This window comes from Puma concolor, chromosome D2, assembly GCF_028749965.1.
Source record: "Puma concolor isolate L17-30 chromosome D2, mPumCon1.1.hap2, whole genome shotgun sequence".
Lineage (NCBI taxonomy): Eukaryota > Metazoa > Chordata > Mammalia > Carnivora > Felidae > Puma > Puma concolor.
This window is the reverse complement of record NC_141677.1, coordinates 46026186-46045832: the sequence shown is the minus strand read 5'-3', so window position 1 is coordinate 46045832 and position 19647 is coordinate 46026186. Positions and strand designations below refer to the sequence as shown.

General features: G+C 39.8%; 1 protein-coding gene across 2 annotated transcripts in view; it reads right to left on the bottom strand.

The window, feature by feature from the left end:
• The window catches only part of BMPR1A (bone morphogenetic protein receptor type 1A), a 139444-nt gene that overhangs the window by 24783 nt on the left and 95014 nt on the right, over positions 1 to 19647 (bottom strand). For both annotated transcript variants that reach the window (XM_086680192.1, XM_086680193.1), the window contains exon 3: positions 7615 to 7833. In XM_086680192.1, the coding sequence (XP_086536318.1) occupies positions 7615 to 7681 (67 nt within the window). In that variant the 5' untranslated portion in view covers positions 7682 to 7833. The remainder of the gene's footprint in view (positions 1 to 7614; positions 7834 to 19647) is intronic.

The window sequence follows — 19647 nt, the reverse complement described above, 5'->3', positions numbered from 1 at the left end:
GCTGACAATTTGGAGGCTGGAGCCTGTTTCAGACTCTGTCTCCCTCGCTCTCCGCCCTCCCCCACTCCCACTGTCTCTGTCTTTCAAAAATAAATAAACGTTAAAAAAATACATTTCATTCATACATTTAACATTTGTTAATAACCTATGATGCACAGAGTACTGCCCCAGGTATTGTTGGACATATGGAGAAGATTATGTCACAAGTTTTGCACCAGTGGAAGACAAGAGCGGCAGACATACAATATGGTCATAACCTACAAGAAAGGTACAAAATGGGAAATGGCTTCAGGGAAGGCTGAGATTATTTACAATTATTAAAAAATACACAAATTATGGGGCACCTGGGTGGCTCAGTTGGTTAAGCGTCTGACTCTTAATTTCAGCTCAGGTCATGATCTCAGGGTTTGTGAGATTGAGCTCTGTGTTGGGCTCTGCACTAGCAGAGAGGAGTCTGCTTGGGATTCTCCCTGTGCCTCTCTGTGCCTCCCCTACTCGCATGCTTTCTCTCTCAGAATAACTAAATAAACTTAAAAATATATATATACAAATTATGGTTCTTAAGCTCTTTGTCTCAAAATTTGGGACTAGCTTAAAAACAATAAGTGCTCTATTTGTGCCTCTATGCGGAAGTGGAGTTACTAAGCATCTCGCTTTGGACTTTAATTGCTTAAGTAAGGGTATTGTGAGAGCATGGGGACTAATCATATTATCTGGTGCCCTTTATCTGAAGGTCACTGGTTCGAATCCAGACTATGCTGCCAGAAACTGAAGGTTACTGTAGGGCAGTAGTTAGCTTATGAAAACAGAGCTGTGTTTTTGCATTAGAGTCAAGTAGCCTCAAATGACAGATACTGTCATATTTGGTACTGAATCTTTCAGGCTGAAAGCAGAACAGAACTTCTTAAAATGTGTGAGTAATTCTTCCCTCCCTCTGAATCAGCTGAAATTGGCTAGCTTATTCCTTGGAGGATTGACCTCCAAGGAATGAAATGTAGAGCCAAACAGGTATAAAATATTAAGAGAACTGCGTATAAGCAACATTTCATTATAACGTTCAAGCATAATGTAGACTTGACTTAAAATGTAGCCATACTGGTGAGATGAAAAGAGAAAAAGTAACACATATGCACACATTTGATAACAGGAAGAGAATGTGCTGCTAATTAAGTTTTAGCGATTCCATGCCCGGAATTTTTTTTTAATGTTTACTTATTTATCTTGAGAGAGAGCGAGAGTGGACAGGGAAAGGGGCAGAGAGAGGAGGGGAAAGAGAACCTCAAGCAGGATTGTGGGGCTCGATCCAACGAAGTCTTGAGATTATGACCTGAGACGAAATCAAGAATCACTTACCGAATGAGCCACCCAGGCGCCCCTCCATGCCTTGAATTTTAATAATCTTCATTTAATCCTTTAAACTGATAACAAAACTTAAAGACCTCATTTATGCTAGCAATGTCAACTGCAAAAATAAAAAAAGGGAGGGTAGTGGCCAGGAAAGGAAGAAATCCACTAGGCTAAAAACAAGGAGACCTGGACTGTGGTCTACTATTCTACTGTGGTCGTACCACAGTTTAGTTCACTGGGTGATCACGGAGAAGCCACCACTTCTCCAGGCCTCATTTAGCGAATAAGACTCCAGGACTAGAGGACACCTGAAGTCTCTTAACCAGCTTTCAAACCCATCACAATAACAGAAGGAAGCATCCGTTTAACTAAGGAGAAAAATCGACAAATAATATACCACATGCAATTAATTTTCCAAAAATCTAATGATACACAGAGAAAGTGGTAGTGTTGTAGAAATGACACTGAAATAACAGTGAGAAGTTAAGGGTTCAACTCCCAAATATGTCCACAGGTGGTACTCTCTGAATCTCATTCTCTAGCTCTAAAAAAAACAGTAATAATAATTCCTTCCCAATTCACACCAAGAGGTTATATCAGAAGAAATGAATAGACAGTAAAGGGCTTAATTAAATATAAAATAAGGTACAAATGGAAATATTATTTATTTACAAAGATTGTACTGTACTTAAAGATCACGGATACCTAGACTATGCAAAGTTCTATGATGGTTAATACACACAATTTCCCAAACACTATCTGAATTTAGGAAATAAAAAATCCTAATTATAATAATTTGCATTTGGGACTTATATTACCTCAGATATTTATTTAACAAAACACTAACTAGAGGCCAGCTATGTGCAGGCAAGTTACTGAATGCTGGAAACTGATGGAGTCCTTGAGAAACTTGGAGGGCAGTGAAGGGGAGGGGCGGTAAGCACGCAGATAAACACAGTGTGAACAGGGATACAATACAAAGGTAAACAAAGGAAGGAGCCTGTAACACAAACTCAGCCTGGGTGTCAAAGGCAAGAAAAACTAAGCTGTATCTTAAAGTTATAAACTTTCCCAAAATAGAGGCCTAGATGCAAAGAAAAACAGGTAGCAACAGCTTCTCTGCACCACCTCCCTAGGTGACAGTGCCCATTCCCACAGTTTAAGCAAATCTGTTTATGGTTCCTAGATTTACCCCTCTAGCTTTGAGCTGCTTGTAAGTAATCTCAAAATTAGCTTGTCCAAAATGGAACTCTTGACTTTTCTCTTCAAACCTGTCTCCCCAAGTCTTTTGGCTCACTCTCCAAAATAGATCTCAAGTTTTTCCCATTTTTCTCCAGCTCACCTGCTATTACCTGGGCCCATCATGGCATGCTACTTCTGAGATAGGAATCTCCACACTGACCTCCCTATTTCTGTTCTTGGCCCCTCCAATCTCTTTCCCATACAGGAGCCAGAGTTATCTTATAAACATAAATCTGATCCTGTTCACTCCCCTGCTTAAAACCAATTAATGGCTCCATATGCACTCGGAATAAACTCCAACCTCCTTCACCATGCCTACTGCCAGCAGGATTTGGAATCTCTGTACCTCTCCAACATCAACTTATAGCACCTGTCCTCCACCATGCTCAGGCACGCGGGTCTTCCGTCAACTCCTAGAATTTGCCAATCTCTTTCAAGTCCTGCATTTACAATGGCATAAAATTATGGGGTCTGGGCTGGGCTGAAGCTCTAGGATGTATCTCAAAACAAACACACGCAAAAAATATTTAAAGTTTGCACGCTCTAGTGTAACAGCTCAGAAAAAAAACACACACAAATATATACGAATATGGAGACCAATAGCTAAAAGATACAAGTAACTACCTATAGGCACATTTACACCATGTTCCTTTGTCATTAATGGTAATTTTTGGCATCAATGATTTTACTACATTTTTTAAAATGTTTATCCATTTTGTGAGAGAAAGAGACAGAGCATGAGTAGGGGAGGGGCAGAGAGAGAGGCAGACGCAGAATCTGAAGCAGGCTTCAGGCTTTGAGCTGTTAGCACAGAGCCCGACGCAGGGCTTGAACCCATGAAAGGCAAGATTATGACCTTAGTCGAATTCAGACAGTTAACCAAATGAGCCACCCAGGCGCCCCTGATTTTACTGCATTTTTATTCCTGGCTAAATAATTTTTCTCACTTTCCTAGTAATCTATGGGTTTCCTTTGTACAAAGCACAGAAACTCCTCCCCTGTCCTTAAAGCAGAATGTCTAGAATAGGAATAATTAGAAAGCAAAAGGCAGGAGGGCTGCAGAGACCAATGGGACATCAATGCATTGCATGTATGAAGTAATCAGTAACAGTTCTCCTTACTCTATGTGCTACGGCACATGAGTACTGAAGGCTGCTTTCAAGTCGCCCTTCTGAATGGGAGTTTATACAGCACTCATCCTATTTCTTCTTCATCACTAAATACTGGGTGTGTCGGGCACCGACAATTTCTCCCTTAGCCACACACTGCTGGACCGTGAAGAGGCATATATGAATCTGACGGACAAGGCTATATACTACATACATACTATATGAGTGGCTGAGTGCAACATGTGGATAAACCTCTGGGTTATATGTATATACCCCTCTGAGCACGAATTGAGTATTTCTACCAACACCAGCACTTTCAGTATATGCATGTAAGAAGGGTATGTATGATGTTAGGTAGACAAATGTGGTACCCTGCAACAGATGCCATTAGTTGTTTTCTCCCCTCTACCTTGCTGGCAACACACACACACACACACACACACCCCACACCCCTTTTTAAGTATTTGCTCCTCCTCCTGTGATTCAGAGAAGCACAGACCTACCCTCAGTAGAGACAATTATTTTGTCTAATCCAACAATTTCAGTTCCCTTCCCCTTGCCACTGTTTATACAAAAGCATAAATTAATTAATTCTGGCCAATAAGGTTAGAAGGAAGTCTGCTGAGGAGGGGAAGGGAAGGGAAGGGAAGGGAAGGGAAGGGAAGGGAAGGGAAGGGAAGGGAAGGGAAGGGAAGGGAAGGGAAGGGAAGGGAAGGGAAGGGAAGGGGAGAGGTGTCTGAGGAAAGATTTCTTTACCAATTAAAAAGAGCCATGAGGAGGGTGCCTGGGTGGCTCAGTTGGTTAAGTGTCCAACTCTTGATTTCGGCTCAGGTCATGATCTCATGGTTCATGAGATCAAGCCCCGCATTGTACTGTGCGCCGACAGTGTGGAGTCTGCTTGGGATTCTCTCTTTCTCTCTTTTTGCTCCTTCCCTGCTCACGCTCGCTTGCTCTCTCTCAAAATAAATAAGTAAACTTCAACAACAACAAAAAAAGAGCCATGAGAGACATCCACTCCTCTTCTACTTAATGTTGTCAACCTAAATTTGCCACATCTGCCTGTGACCTCTGGCTCCACAGTAGCCACCTGTGGCCATGAAGTAAGTTAACCCAGGACTAAATTAATAGGTGGTACAGAGTACAACACTGTTGAAATAGAGAAAGAATGTGATGAGCCACAGAATTAACTTACCGAAGTTGCCCTACCTTCAGACTTCTCGTTTTGTGATACGACATTTTCCTTATTGTTTAAGCTATTTTGAATTGTTTTGTTTGTAACCTAAGACTGAAAACATCTTAAATGACAGAAGAGATAAAATCTGTCCCAGACTCTTTTAGTTGTCCAAAGGATATCTATTTTCCCTGTCTTCTCAGCTGACCAAACTCTGGTCTTGGGAGGCAATGGACTGAGATGAATCTGAGCTGACTATGACAGTCAGTCCTGTCTCTCAGTTTTCTAGTAGCCTTAGCAACTGTCTCAGTTTATCCAACAAAACAAGATAAAATCTGCCAGCAGAAGGTTAGTTTCTGGGGACAGTTTGCTTTCCTGAAGTAATGTCCAGTTGAGGTCAGCGCTGAACCTTTCCCCATTTTTCCTTCCTCCAGTGTAGGTACAGAAGCCATTTTATAACCATTAAGGAGAAGCCAAGAAAATTATAGATGTCAAACTTGACACCACTGAACTACTGAATGAACACCAGGAAATACCTACCACCTACATCAAAAATTATTTGTTCAAGTCACTGTTTGTGGAGTAATCAGTTACTTAAAGCTAAAATCCATTTCTAAAATGTGTGACCAAGCCAAAAACAAGGACTGAATAGCTATTAGATGTTAATATCAAGTGACTCATTCTTCTGTTCCAACTTGAGTAACTTAATCGCAACGTAAAGCACTTTAATCTTAATCATAACATTTAATGTTCAAAAAATTCCTGTTTACATCTAGGATATGTGTTACTGGTTCTATTTTATAACAAGAAAACCAACATATGGAGAAATTTACTTTCCTAAAACACAACTGACGCCCAAGTCAAAAGTAATTTCCACTAATAACCACTCTGCAATCCTTCTTAGAAATAGCATTAGAAATAATCCTCTAAGAAATAACATTTTCTTCTATGTTGGTTTAGTTCTTTTAAGACTAAAGTTTTTTTATGTTTATTTTTGAGAGAGAGAGAGAGAAAAAATGTGAGTCGGAGAGGAGCAGAGATGCTGTCATGCTGTCGATGCAGGGCTTGGACTTATGAACCACGAGATCACTACCTGAGCTGAAGTCCGACACTTAACCAACTGCACCACCAGGCGCCCCAAGACTAAATATTTTTATCTTATCATTTTTTTATACTGCAATTTATTGAACATTTTTTTAAATGTTTATTTATTCATTTTGAGACAGAGAAAGAAGGATAGTGAGAGGGAGACAGAGAATCCCAAGCAGGCTCCGCACTGTCAGCACAGAGCCCAACACAGGGCTTGATTTCACAAACCGTGAGATGAAGACCTGAGCTGAAATCAAGAGTCCCATGCTTAAATGACCGAGCCACCCAGGCATCCCTTTATCTTATCATTGGAACCAACTATCAAACTAATCTTTTTGAAAGGAAATGTAACAAATTTTGCTCTTCATCACAGAGATATAATTCTTAGAGATTTTTTTATTTATGCCTGATAACTAAATATCAATTTATTTCATCTAATGAAAGTTTATTATAGAGCAACTTGAATCAGGGTAGGGAAAGAATTTTGTATCATATTGCCTGTGTGATCTATATAGATTTTTAGAAAATTTAACATCAAATACTGATTACCTGGGGGTAAGGTAGGAAATGTTATTATTAATTTAACTCATCTTCAAAACTATGACACTTTGGTTAATGCTGATCAACAAGACATACAACAAGAGCTGTTAAAATAAAGGTGTTTTATTAAATAATTTGGTATTTCACACATAAAAAAGTGGCTTTTGGAAGTGGGCTGTGTTCTGAGCAAGAAAATAATAAGGATATTAATTACACCTATGACAAAATATGGAGAAGCTCTAGATTTTATTTTTATGTTCACTCTTTAAAACGAAAATGTTAAAAAAAAAATTGTGCTCTTAATAGTATCTCTTGTTGGTAGATATTAACCTTTGTCGCTGTGAATGAAGAAACATTATGAAAAAACGATCTGTGAAGACATAAACTTAAATGAAGATGCCTAATAACTTTACTCTAAAACCCTTTTGCAAAGTAGTACTATCTCTTCAGTATGGAATAATGTCCTAATTAAACCATACAGGAAAAAGCCCACGTGCAAATATAGCCCATATGACCCGCAGAGTCATGACAATAATTTCCTGTTTGGGAGTTACAAGCAGTGAACACAAAATTACAATGTTGTTAGTAAGTAAAACTTTGAGTATTCTATGAAAAAACTTTAGTATTAGCACACGCAAGTGCAACTTACCATTCTGAAGATTTTTAATGACAAAATGATTTTTTTAATTATTTACATTTATCCCTTATTGTATTTTAAAGAGGACAGGAATTTGAAAAATTAAGTCTTCAGTTTCTACTACTGTCTTAGTCTTACTAGGTCAGATACTTTATTTTATACTTTATCTCATTTAATCCTCACAAGACTTAATATTGCACATTATAATACCTATGTTACGGATAAGAGAATAGGTTCTGAGAAGCTAAGATTTTACAAATACTTGAAAATGTTTCTATCACAGTCAAGTTCAAAATTACCTGGCATGTATTTGTTCTGTGCCTCACTCTTTGCCTCTTTATTTAAAAGCTATGCTGGCATATTAGCCTAACTGTTCAAAAAGGGACATCAGTTGAAAGATCAATTGCAAGAATGAGTGTTTCAAATATAGAAATAAATTACTAAAAAATATAAGATTACTTAAAAAAACACTGATTTACCTTGAACATAAGAAATGATGAACAGATAGGCTCCCAATAATCTGATGTAAATATACAGCTGAGTCATTGTTCAGTTTTAATGTTTCCTGTATACTGTGACCTCTAATAACTGGTCTTGTTAGGTCGCTAATTTTAATTACTCTTATTCAAAGAGATTTTCTTGTAAAAGGTCTCAATCACTTGACAATGACTCCAACTTCCACTGCTTTCTCTTGACTCCTGAAAGATAAAAATTTAAAAAAAGGTAATGAATATAACTGAATTCTGGAAAGTTTCAAAACTAAGAGAGAAAAACAAATGCTCAAACATACCTTTAAATGATGAAATACATTTTTAAAGATTAAAGCTATCTTTATTTACAACAACAACAGTAAAAAGGCACTGTAGTTCAGAAACTTAAATAATTCAGTAATAGGTTGCCACCATTCCTGATCTTAGATTAACCACAGATAAAATAAATACACTAAATAATCCCAATGGTCTTTTCTGGCTGCTCTAAAGTAATTGTTTTACTACTAACAAGAACATTTCTAAATATACTAAGAATAAAGCAGGAAAATTTAACTTTAAAATACGAAGCTATTGGGGCACCTGGGTGGCTTAGTCGGTTAAGCATCTGCCTTTGGCTTAAGTCATGATCTCACAGTTCAGTTCGTGAGTCTGAGCCCCACACATCGGGCTCTCTGCTGTGCATGCAGAGCCTGCTTCAGATCCTGTCCCCCCTGTCTCTGCCCTTACCCGGCTTGTGGGCTTGTGCACAAGTGCTTGTGCACACATGCTCCTTCCCTCTCCCTCTCCCTTTCCCTCTCCCTCTCCCTCCTCCTCCCTCTCTCTCTCTCTCTCAAATAAAAATAAAAACTTTAAAACACGAAGCTATTCATCATAATCTTTGAAATCCTAGTAGATGTGACAAAAACACCTCAAATCTTTATAATAACTCATTCTATAGAAAAAAAGCCTACCAAGATAATCATACATATTAAAATATGCAGTGTGTGTCATCATTAAAACAGAAATATATCTTAAAATTATTTTCCTAAAATATTGCAAATCTGACTTCACTAGTATAAAATTGAGTTTGTTTTTTTTTTTAATTTTTTTTTTCAACGTTTATTTATTTTTGGGACAGAGAGAGACAGAGCATGAACGGGGGAGGGGCAGAGAGAGAGGGAGACACAGAATCGGAAACAGGCTCCAGGCTCTGAGCCATCAGCCCAGAGCCCGACGCGGGGCTCGAACTCATGGACCGCGAGATCGTGACCTGGCTGAAGTCGGACGCTTAACCGACTGCGCCACCCAGGCGCCCCTAAAATTGAGTTTTTAGGATGGATGATGTGAAACATAACCTCCCCAGTTAAGGTTTGGTTATTATAAAATAGTTAAATAGGTAACAAAAAAAGCCACACTAGTTTGTTTATAGACGAATATAATTCTGTTTTTCCTCCCATCCTATTGGTTCCAGCAATTTGATTTTACTGATTTCAGCCTAAACTATTCCTGAATGAAAAATATTTTATTTATGATGCAATTACTCCTGGTGTGATTTCTACCATAAATAACCTGAACTTTCTATTTTATCAACCTAAGAATTTTCCACTTTAATTGGCTCTCCAAAGACACTGACAGGATTGAGGAAGTAAGGTTTACAGAGTATCAATTATATTGTGTATTTTACATATGGCTTACTTCCAAAATCTCTGCCATTTCTCACTTCTCTACTATGAAATTAAACTGCTTCCCATCTTCAGAAGTGCTGAGAGTGTAGGGTGTAAAGTGTAAAATAATTACAGAACAACATCTACACTGTGACTTAATTGCATTTCTTGGGAAAACTCCCTTCTTGAAATTATACAATTGTGATTCTAGGGATGCTTGTTTCAGGTTTCAAAGTCAAAAGACGTTTGCAGTGTAACTCCAACCATGATCTCTCTCCATACTTCCATTTGCCTATTAAATGTCTCTGCTAGGATTACACACCACGCGTCTAAATCAAATGTATTAACTTTGCTTCCAACCCTCTAGGCCTGCCTCCTCCTCCTCCACTTGTTATCACAGAGGGTGGCACCATCTCTTCAGTCACCCAGGCCAAAAGCCCTGACATCACTTCTGCCTCTCGCACTAGCTCTCCTGCCTCCATATTTTCACTCACTTATTCACTCACTCCCTCACCTACCCACCCACCAACAGCACTTTCTGAGCTTATGACAAGTGCAAGATACTAGAATACAAATACGAATATGACCATCTCTGCTTCAAGGAGCTCACAGTCTTGGACAGGACACTGACTGCTATGACTGGTTCCATATTTCAGTGCTACTGTTTTTCCTCATCAATTTATTTAAAGATAGTATGTGGTCTAGCCTCACTACAGGGACAACCAAGGCACCTTGCAAAGCAGCCGGTGAGGCTCTAAGCACCTGCCACTCTCAGTCCCTTTCATAGGCAGGGAATTATGTGTGATTTCAAATATAGAAAATAAATATGAGACCCGTGACTGTTATCTGTGGGCACAAGTTCGAATCCTGATCTGCCGAAAATAAGTAACCTAACCTCTCTGGGTGAGTTACTTTATCTGTAAAACTAAAATTACATTATTAACTCATAATTATTTTAAGAACTAAATGAGGTAATAGCTAACACACAGTCGCCTCTAATTACGTACCAGTACCATTATAAATGCTTTGAATATATTAATATTAATTTATCAAATCATCACAACCACCTTATCAGGTAGGTGCAAGTATTATTTTAATTTCACAGCTGAGGAAACTGAGGCAAGCAGAGTTTAAGAAATTTATCGAAGATCATACAATTGGTAAGTGGCAGGGCTCCAATTCTAATCAAGGAGATCTGATTCCAGAGTCCATGTGTTACCTACTACCCTAGACTGCCCTGCTGGATATTTTATGTGCATTATACAATGTAAATTATACATCATGAAGCCTGGTATGGAAGAGGTGGTCAATAAGTCTCCTCCCCTCATACAGGTTTATACATGGCACAGGAAGTAACAGGTATGATCTATGCCACTCCCAACTTCAAGAAATTCTGATAGCCTAAAACCCTGCAATAACTTGTATGGAGAACAGCCAACAGCCAAGGGAAGGCTAAAGGTAAAATGGCTTCAATTGCCTCAGCTGTAATCCAACAATGGGAAGCCTTAATCTTTAAAAGTAAAATAATGGGTTTTAGCTGACTACCAGCTCAATATGCATCAGCACTTATGACAACTGCTAAGACATAAAGGCAATATTATCAAGCAGGGCTAGAAGCACACTGCTGTAATCAAAGAGGGTCACCACCTTACTTTATTCCACCTGATCAGGCCCCTTCAACACTTTAGAGAAGAATGACAGGAATGCAAAGGATAGGGAAATAACTACACTTGAGATACAACTCAAAGAAGGCGGGGGTGGGGGGGTGGTCTTTGCTCACAGAATATCAAAGCAACAAAGTGTGAATGCATCTCTGTCAAGGACAGACAAGCTGGAAAGGAGACTACACCAAGTAAGTGATTCATCGGGTTCCTTCTAACTCTGAAGTCTCACAGGAATGGTGTTCTTGTCACTGACTATTAACTTATTTCCTAAATATTTATTAAGTACCTATTACATACATGATTCTGTATTAGACACTGAGAATATACTGATGAGGGCAAAATGGACCCAGCCTTCATGGAGTTCATAGTCATTAAACAAGACAATTAAGACAGGCACTGAACAAGACAGTACAAAGCATATGTAATCATAACTTGTGGTAAGTGTGAGGAAAGAAAAGTGCCAGGTCCTAGAGAGGAATGGGGTAGGGACTTATTCTCATCTGGAGAGACTAAGGGAAGCCATGCTCAAAAGTGACATTCAAGGTGAGATCTAGAGAATAAAAGAGTTAGCCAGATAAAGAAATGGGGGTGAATTCTAGGCATAAGGAACAGCCTGTGCAAAGATCTTGAGGCAGAAAGGAGCAATGGAACAATTATATTTCTGAAATGGTGAAAATAAGGGATAGTTGGTAGCACAGGGGTCTGAAGAAACAAGAGAGACAAGGACCAGATCAGGCAAGGGCAGATGAAGGATCTGGGCTTTAAATCCAAGTGGGATGGGAAGGCAATTACCTGGTTTCTATGTAATGGACTGGAGGGGACAAAAGCAGAAGCTAACAGAACAGTAAGGACAGTGTAGTAGTCAGGAGAAAGACAATGGTGGTTAAGATTTGGGTGGTGGTGGTGGTACAGTGGGTGGATACTTCACCAACAGACTTGGTAGGGCTTAGTAGTGAATTAGATGTGGGGGTAAGGGAGAGTGAGGAGTCAAAGAAGATCTCTACACTTCCAGCATGAGCGATTACTGAGATGAGGACAAGTGGATTTTGAAAGGAATGAGGGGAAGAGATCAAGGGTTCAATTTTAGACATTGGAGATTACCCAAAGGGAAATGTCTAATGGGCACCTGGTCCTGAAGCTTAAAGGACACACTTGGTATTGAAGATATAAATCTATTACGTCAATAGCACAGAGGTATTTGAAGCTATGGCTCTGTACGAGATGGCCTTCTAAGAATGAAAAGAGAAGAGGGTCCCGGAACACCAATGTTTGTTTAAAAACTGGATTAATAAATGCATTAAAACCACAGGGGCGCTTGGGTGGCTCAGTCGGTTCAGTGTCCGACTTTGGCTCTGGTCATGATCTCAAGATTCATGGGTTTGAGCCCTGCGTCCGGCTCTGTACTGACAGCTCAGAGCCTAGGGCCTGCTTTGGATTCTGTGTCTCCTTCTCTCTCTGCCCCTCCCCTGCTCATACTCTGTGTCTCTCTGTCTCAAAAATAAATATACATTAAAATAAAAAATAAATAAATAAAAGCATTAAAACCATATACATTTATTTGTCATTCAGTGATAAAATAAGTTCATGGTCCAGGATCTATCCTGTGCAATATTAACATAGTGTAGATTAGCACAGCTGGAATATAAACTACTATTCACAAGTGTTATGTTTTCACAGGTCAAAAAAAAAAAAATCTACCAAAAAACCATTGTGGTGATCTAAAATAAGTCTACAAATGCTCTGACAGTACCTTCAATAGGTGGAGCCTAATTCCATGCCTAGAATTCCCACTGGTCTTAATGAGTCACTGTTAACAAATAAAATGAGATGGAAACAACAGGGTATGACTTCTGAGGCTGGATCATAAAACGCATTTCAGATTCCTCCTTGTTCTTTCTTGAAACACCCACTTTGAGGGAAGCTAGCTGCCATGTCATAAGGACACTCAACTCAAGCAGCCTTACAGAGAAGGCCCCACAGCAAGGAGCCAAGGCCTCCTGCTGACAGCATGTGAGTGAGCTATCTTGCACGTGGACCTGGCAGCTTCACAGGTACAATTCATGAGACCCTACACTAGACCCAGCCGGCTAAGCCCCTGGTGGATTCCAGACCCTCAGAAAATGTAGGAGATGATAAATGGTTGTCTGAAGCTGCTAGGTTTTGGCGTAATTTGTTGAGCAGCAACAGAAAACACTCACTGCTATATAACACAATCATTATGAGAAAAATTTGCTGAAATAATAAAAAGCCTAATCACTATAAGTTATTGTGCAGCCAAACAAAAAACAGAAAAGTCTGGAAAGCATAGTCAAATCAGAGCATAACAACGAAAGTATAAGATAGTTACAATGCCCAAAGAACTGGTTAATGTAAGTAACATCCATCTTTCTTTCAAAGGAGTAATCAAAAGTATGTTCTTTGTTTTAAAATTATCTCAACAAATAAGGTTCATTTTCGTGGGGAGAAAACAGTCCCTGGTTCTACTGTATATACTGTTAAACACGTGCTCTTTTCCTTAGCCACAAAATGGGAATGATATTACTAACCCAAACAAGTTAGCAACATGTCTCAGTATTAACCATTTGATAAATAACAAATGTCTGTTTTATTGTTGTAATTACTGTTATTCGTAATATAAATACTGATGACCTTCCCTTTATTTGTCCCACCATATTAACTGTTTCTGTAATCACGATATAACAAAACAGTAACCATAGTTTGCAACCATTCTTGAAACAGGGTATTTTATAATTCGAACATCTGAAAATAATATATTTTTTAAACTCCTAGAACAATTTGCTGGAATTTTTACATTAAAATTTAAAATACCTAATCTTGCCAAGCTAAGGATATAAGGAAATGCAGATATTTGAAATGTGACATGATCAAAATTTTTAAAGGATGCTGGTGTTTAACAGTTATTTTAAAATATTTAGTCCAAATAGGCATCTAGATACATTTACTCTCCTTTGCTATACACACAGACTGGTGCCATTTCTTCTTCAGGAAAATAAAACTAAGGCAAATTATTCAATAAAATATAAATAATTTCTTTTTAAATAAAAAGTTATAAAGCTTTTGCAAACAGGAAGAACCAACAGTTCAATCAGAATTAAAAAAAAAAAAACAAAACAAAACAGGAAAAGGCTGAAGTCAGCTGAAAAAACAGACTAAAGTCATTCTTTCCTCTTCCCGTTAAGCCCCCCACCCTTAATTTTTACTTTCTAGTAGTGAGGTTTGGGAATTTTCAACAAGCTGGCCAGCTGCCAATTCCATAAAGTAGTGAGGAGAAAACTCCCCCTTCCAGGGGTCCCTCCCCCTAAGGCAGCTCCAGGCGCCTGGTCTGACAAGCTTTCTGAGAAGGACTAGACTCACTGCAGACTTTCTGGCTCCACAGCCATTGTTTGCATGGCTGCTGTGCTCCTTATCCAGAGCTTGGATTAGCATAAGAATATTGTCTTTTCTCTTAACGAGCAACCCATCCATTCCTTCCCCATTTCTAACCTCTACCCCCATCAATCCCTAAGCTAATATATACACATGCAACCGTAGTATCACCATTCACGGTTATTTTTATATCAGTGTAAAAAACAATCTCACCCAAATCTAAACATAAACCCTTAAGAAAATAACATGCTTAAATAAATAGTTATGTAAGTGTATCTGTGGTAATACACAGGAATCTCACCAAAAAGCCTGCCTTGGAGGCTATGCTGTGAGAATTTGTGATGAGTGAGACATTCATAATAAGGTCTTTTGGAAAGTCTTACTAAATTCCAAGCTACAGTCGGGATAGAGAAGTTCCACTTTACAAAGACATTTCTAACTGCCATGTCTTCCAGCACCTTGAGGTCACTAATTTCATCATCGCCACTGAAATTACTTCCTAACTAGACTTAACTTTTCCCCAAAGCTCAATTATTTATTCAAAGCAAATTTAACACTTTTTAACCTTTGTATTCCTGCTTAAGCATCTCCTCTTTATTCAAAACCTTTCACTTTCCTTCTGTGCCAGGAGACCATTCTCCCCAACACAAGTATGATTCTTCCAGGAACAGAAAGGCAATTCAAACTAGGATGGTATTATACATTGGTGATGCATTTATATGCCTTACACCCTCACCAGGGGCCTCTATAGTAGATGCACAATAAATGCTTCTTGGTTTATTAAGTATTTTCCAAAACAGGAGATACTCTGCTTTCAACCATTCAACTTTATACTACAAATCCCCTAACTTAATGACTCTAGTTTTTCAGTTGGTTTCATTTTATTAAATGAAAAAGCTCACAAATAATTAGAACTAGATCATGCTATACACCAATCTTTGGCACATCCGCCCTCAGAAGAGATTCTTACTGCCAGCTGTTAATTGAAATGGTCTGGGTGTTGTTCTGTCTATCCTCTGGAATAAACACAAATGACCAAAAAAAACAAAAAAAAAAAGTGAAGTGAATTAATGGTTACAGAGATGCCCGGGAGGGACAGCGTTTGGTCACCCCGCAGGTGCATTAGAGGTAATGGTGAGCAATACTGCCTGCGTTTTCCGCACAGTATTTTTACACGGACAAAATTAGTATAATGTGGCAGTGAAGAGTTCAGGGTCTCGCATGAGACAGATCTAGGTCTTCTGTGCAGATTAAATGAGAGAAACTCAAATACTATTTAATGGTAACTTTATGTTACCATATCATCATCTTTATAATTTGCAAATTAGTTTTACGTGCATTATACCATCTGTATGACCCTAACAGTGAGTAAAATTATTCCTACTTTGACAGAGAAAAGACAGGCTCAGAGAGCTAAAGCAACTTGCTGAATTTCAAATAGCTGGCAACTTGAAGGAACAATTAAAACCTGGGTCTTCGAACCCCAAAGGCTGTGTTTCATCCAGTTAGTACATGAGTAAGTACGAACAGGAACTTATTTTTTATTGAGCCACGTGAGATTTTATTTCATCTTCACAACTCTACAAGGAAAAGGTGAAGCTCAGCAAAGTTAAGAAACTTGCCCAAGTGCACACAACCAGTAAGAGGCAAGTCTGCTGCTGACAAAGCCCAAATTCCACTTGTTACTGCAAAGTCAGGAGCTGGTAGGTAATGAGAAAAAAAGAGAAACCAGTATGCCTCTTATTACACACCACTGCTTTTCAGAAAGAAAAAAAAAATCTCAGTACTCAGCTCTGTGATACTGAGCTGGGTCTTTCACCAGCTGGCTCCCTGACAGGCTCAGCCGACAAGGGAACCAGGGGAACAGAGAAAGCTGGAAGAGGGACTTCCTTCTTCCCAACTTCGCTGTTCCCACCATCTACTTGATTCACACCCTCCACACAGGCGGCAGAAGTAGGTTCCAGGTTTCAGCTTCCTTCCACACTCCCAGAACCAGCCCCAGGGCCCCCATTCAGACTCACTGGTGCCTGCACTCCAAGATCTGAGTGCCAGCTCCTCAAGACCTATGCTCTGAGGCTCCTGAGGTGCCAGCAGCAGCCGGGCTCTTAGCTGCCTCCACAGGGACACACTTTCTCCTCTAGGTTCTGAAACCTCAGTCTCCTAGGGGTGGTATCTGCTTCCCACAATGACCATTTCTGCTTAATCCCAGTGTTCCTTTAGCTTTTTTCAATTCTCTAATACCTGGGTAGTCAATTCCCTATACCAAATTCTTCCTGTGAAAACAGCCAGTATGGTTTCAGGGCTCCTGACTGGGCCCTGATCGATACAAATACTTCCAGAAGACATATCTCAGAGAGTAACTGACTATACACGCACTACACACATATTTTCTATGTATTCACTTCATCAAAGAGGAACCAACAACATAGCTAATATTTCCTAAGTGCTATAAAGTGTGTTTTAATATATATTCAAAGAGATCGAAGATATTTTGACCCTAGGAATGAATTCTTCTAGACTCATTACATTTCAATTTTTCTCCCACAAATAATTATAACCCATCGAAGTTAGATATTTGTTCAGGATTGGCTAGGCTTTCTATTCTAACCTATGTGACCCCAAATCAAAATGCTTGAAGAATACCAAAATTTTGGTATCAAAGCAGATTTTTCTTTTCCTTAAGCACACTACATGTAATCAAAGACTTTCCTGAGTTAACTCAATCAATCCCTCTGGCCAAAAAATTAATTCAAATGCTAAATCAATCTTTTTTAAAAAAATATTTATTTTGAGAGAGAGAGAGAGAAAGAGAGAGCGAGTGCAAAAGCTGGGGGGGCAGCAGAGAGATAAGGAGGAAGAGAATCCCAAGCAGGCTCCGTACTGTCAGTGCAGAGCCTACTGTGGGGCTCCAACCCATGAACCGTGAGTTCTTGACCTTAGCTGAAATCAAGACTCAGATGCTTAACCGACTGAACCACCAGGTGCCCCTAAGTCAATCTTTAAGTGGAATATAACCAACTTCCAGAACAAGGAAAGAAAAAATCAAGCAGAACTTCAAAAATAACAACCAAAAGCCCCCGTCTATATTTCACTCAGGAAACCAAATCATGCCCTCAGTATGAAACAACACCCTTTCAAAAACAGTCACGAGTTTCTGCAAACGTGTCCCTTCCTAAGAAGATCTGGAAATATGCGAGTGACTTTTTGGTTGGTGACAAGGGACCAAAATAGAAAATGCAATTCAATGTGCAGGGACGATCCCTTAAAGAATCGGTTCAACCCAATGTCCATAGTCCTCCCCTTGTTGAGAAATATGGATTCTTGACTAAATGACCTGACTATCATTTTTCATTATCTGAAGGCTCCTCTGCGGTTCTAGATGTTCAAGAAGCAACAGCACTAGACCTCTAAGAAGAAAAATTATCTTGATCAAACTAACCTCTGAATGCAATTTTACTTTACTGTTTTTTCTTCTCACTTGACCACTTAAAAAAAAAAATCGTCTTGCTGTATTAACCACAGTGCTTACACAATGTAAAAACAACTGAAAAATCAACCGACATTTCTTCTCCACTTTATTCTCTACTTACAAATTTTTAAAAAAAAAATTCAGAGCACACAGGTTCCCCTGAAGCTCAGGAGTACAGGCGTCCCAGGCTCGGCCACTTGGCATATTCTATCCCCCCACGCTACAAGGAGAGCTCATCTAATACTAGGACTCAGGACTGTGGCTGTGCCTGCAGAGACACAGTCACTCTTTCAGACTGAACATGCATAAGAAAACAGCAGCCCAAGAGGCTTTTGGCAGCTATGCTGGGACTCGGAGGGGAACCAGAAGGCAGAGCCAGGACACGAAAAGAAGCCAGGTCCTTAGAGTGGTCAGTGAGCAGCAACCTTGCCTGAAGCCTGAATTACTCAGGCACTTGTCAGTTTACAGTCAATAAATTCCCTTTATTTTTTTAGGTCAGAGAGAGTCAGTTTTTCCGTTACAACCAAAAACATTCTAGTTGATAGGAAGGCTTAAGGGAAAGGCACACTTGAATATTCTGGGTTAGCATAAAATCAGTAATTCTGAATAAACTCAACAACAACAGAGACTGGTGTGAGAAAGAGTTACTTTAAAGATAGCTCAAGCAGTATACAAATTTACTTAAAAACGTGACCAGCAGCTACATAAAGAGAAACTCTTACTCCCCAAATCTGCTAGCCCCTCAGTCTTTCCCATGTCGGCTAACAGCCTCTCTACTTTCCAAGTTTCCCAGGCCTAAAATCTTGGGACTCATTCTTCACCACTCCTTCCTTCTTTCTCATATTCCATATCCTATCTGTCAGCAAATCCTGCTCGTTCTACCTTCAAAATATACCCAAAACATATGCGCTTCTCACTACCTCTCTCTAGTCCAGGCCACCAACACTGTTTACCTGGATTACTGAGACAGCCTCCTAACTGGTCTCCCTGCTTGAACCCTTGCCCACCTACAGTATATTGTCAACACAGCAGAGTGGTGACAGGAAGCATGTTAGGTCACATCACTCCCCTGTTCACGCACAGTATGGGTTGACGTCTCCAATGGCCCACAGGACCCCAGCTCCTCCACTCCAACTGCACTGCGCGCCCCCCGTCCCAGGACACGCCAGGCCTGGCCCTGCTGCAGGACACCTTGATGTCCGTGGGTCCCGCCACCCAGAGCGTTTCCCCCCCCCCCCCCCCAGACATCTGTATGAGTTGATACCTTACCTCTTCCAAGGATTTACTCAAATATCTTGTTCTTATTGACAGTGTTGGTGTTCACCCCTGGCACTCATATCCTCCTTCCCAGATTTATATCTGTTTTCTCTCTTCAGCACTTGTCACCCTATAATTTGATATACATTTTACGAATTATCTCGCTTACTGCTTGCTACCTGCTCCAGAATGTACGCCCCACATGGGCAAGGGTGTTAGTCTATTTTTTCACTCTGTATTGCCAGCACCAAGAAGAGTGTCTGGCCAGCACCAAGAAGAGCTGGTACTCAGTATTTGCTGAGGGAATGACTCAAATATAGCAGAAAGAATGAAAACATTATGCCAATTTCTTTTATTTAAAAAAATTTTTTTTTTCAACATTTATTTATTTTTGGGACAGAGAGAGACAGAGCATGAACGGGGGAGGGGCAGAGAGAGAGGGAGACACAGAATCGGAAACAGGCTCCAGGCTCTGAGCCATCAGCCCAGAGCCTGACGCGGGGCTCGAACTCATGGACCGTGAGATCGTGACCTGGCTGAAGTCGGACGCTCAACCGACTGCGCCACCCAGGTGCCCCTATGCCAATTTCTTTTATATACA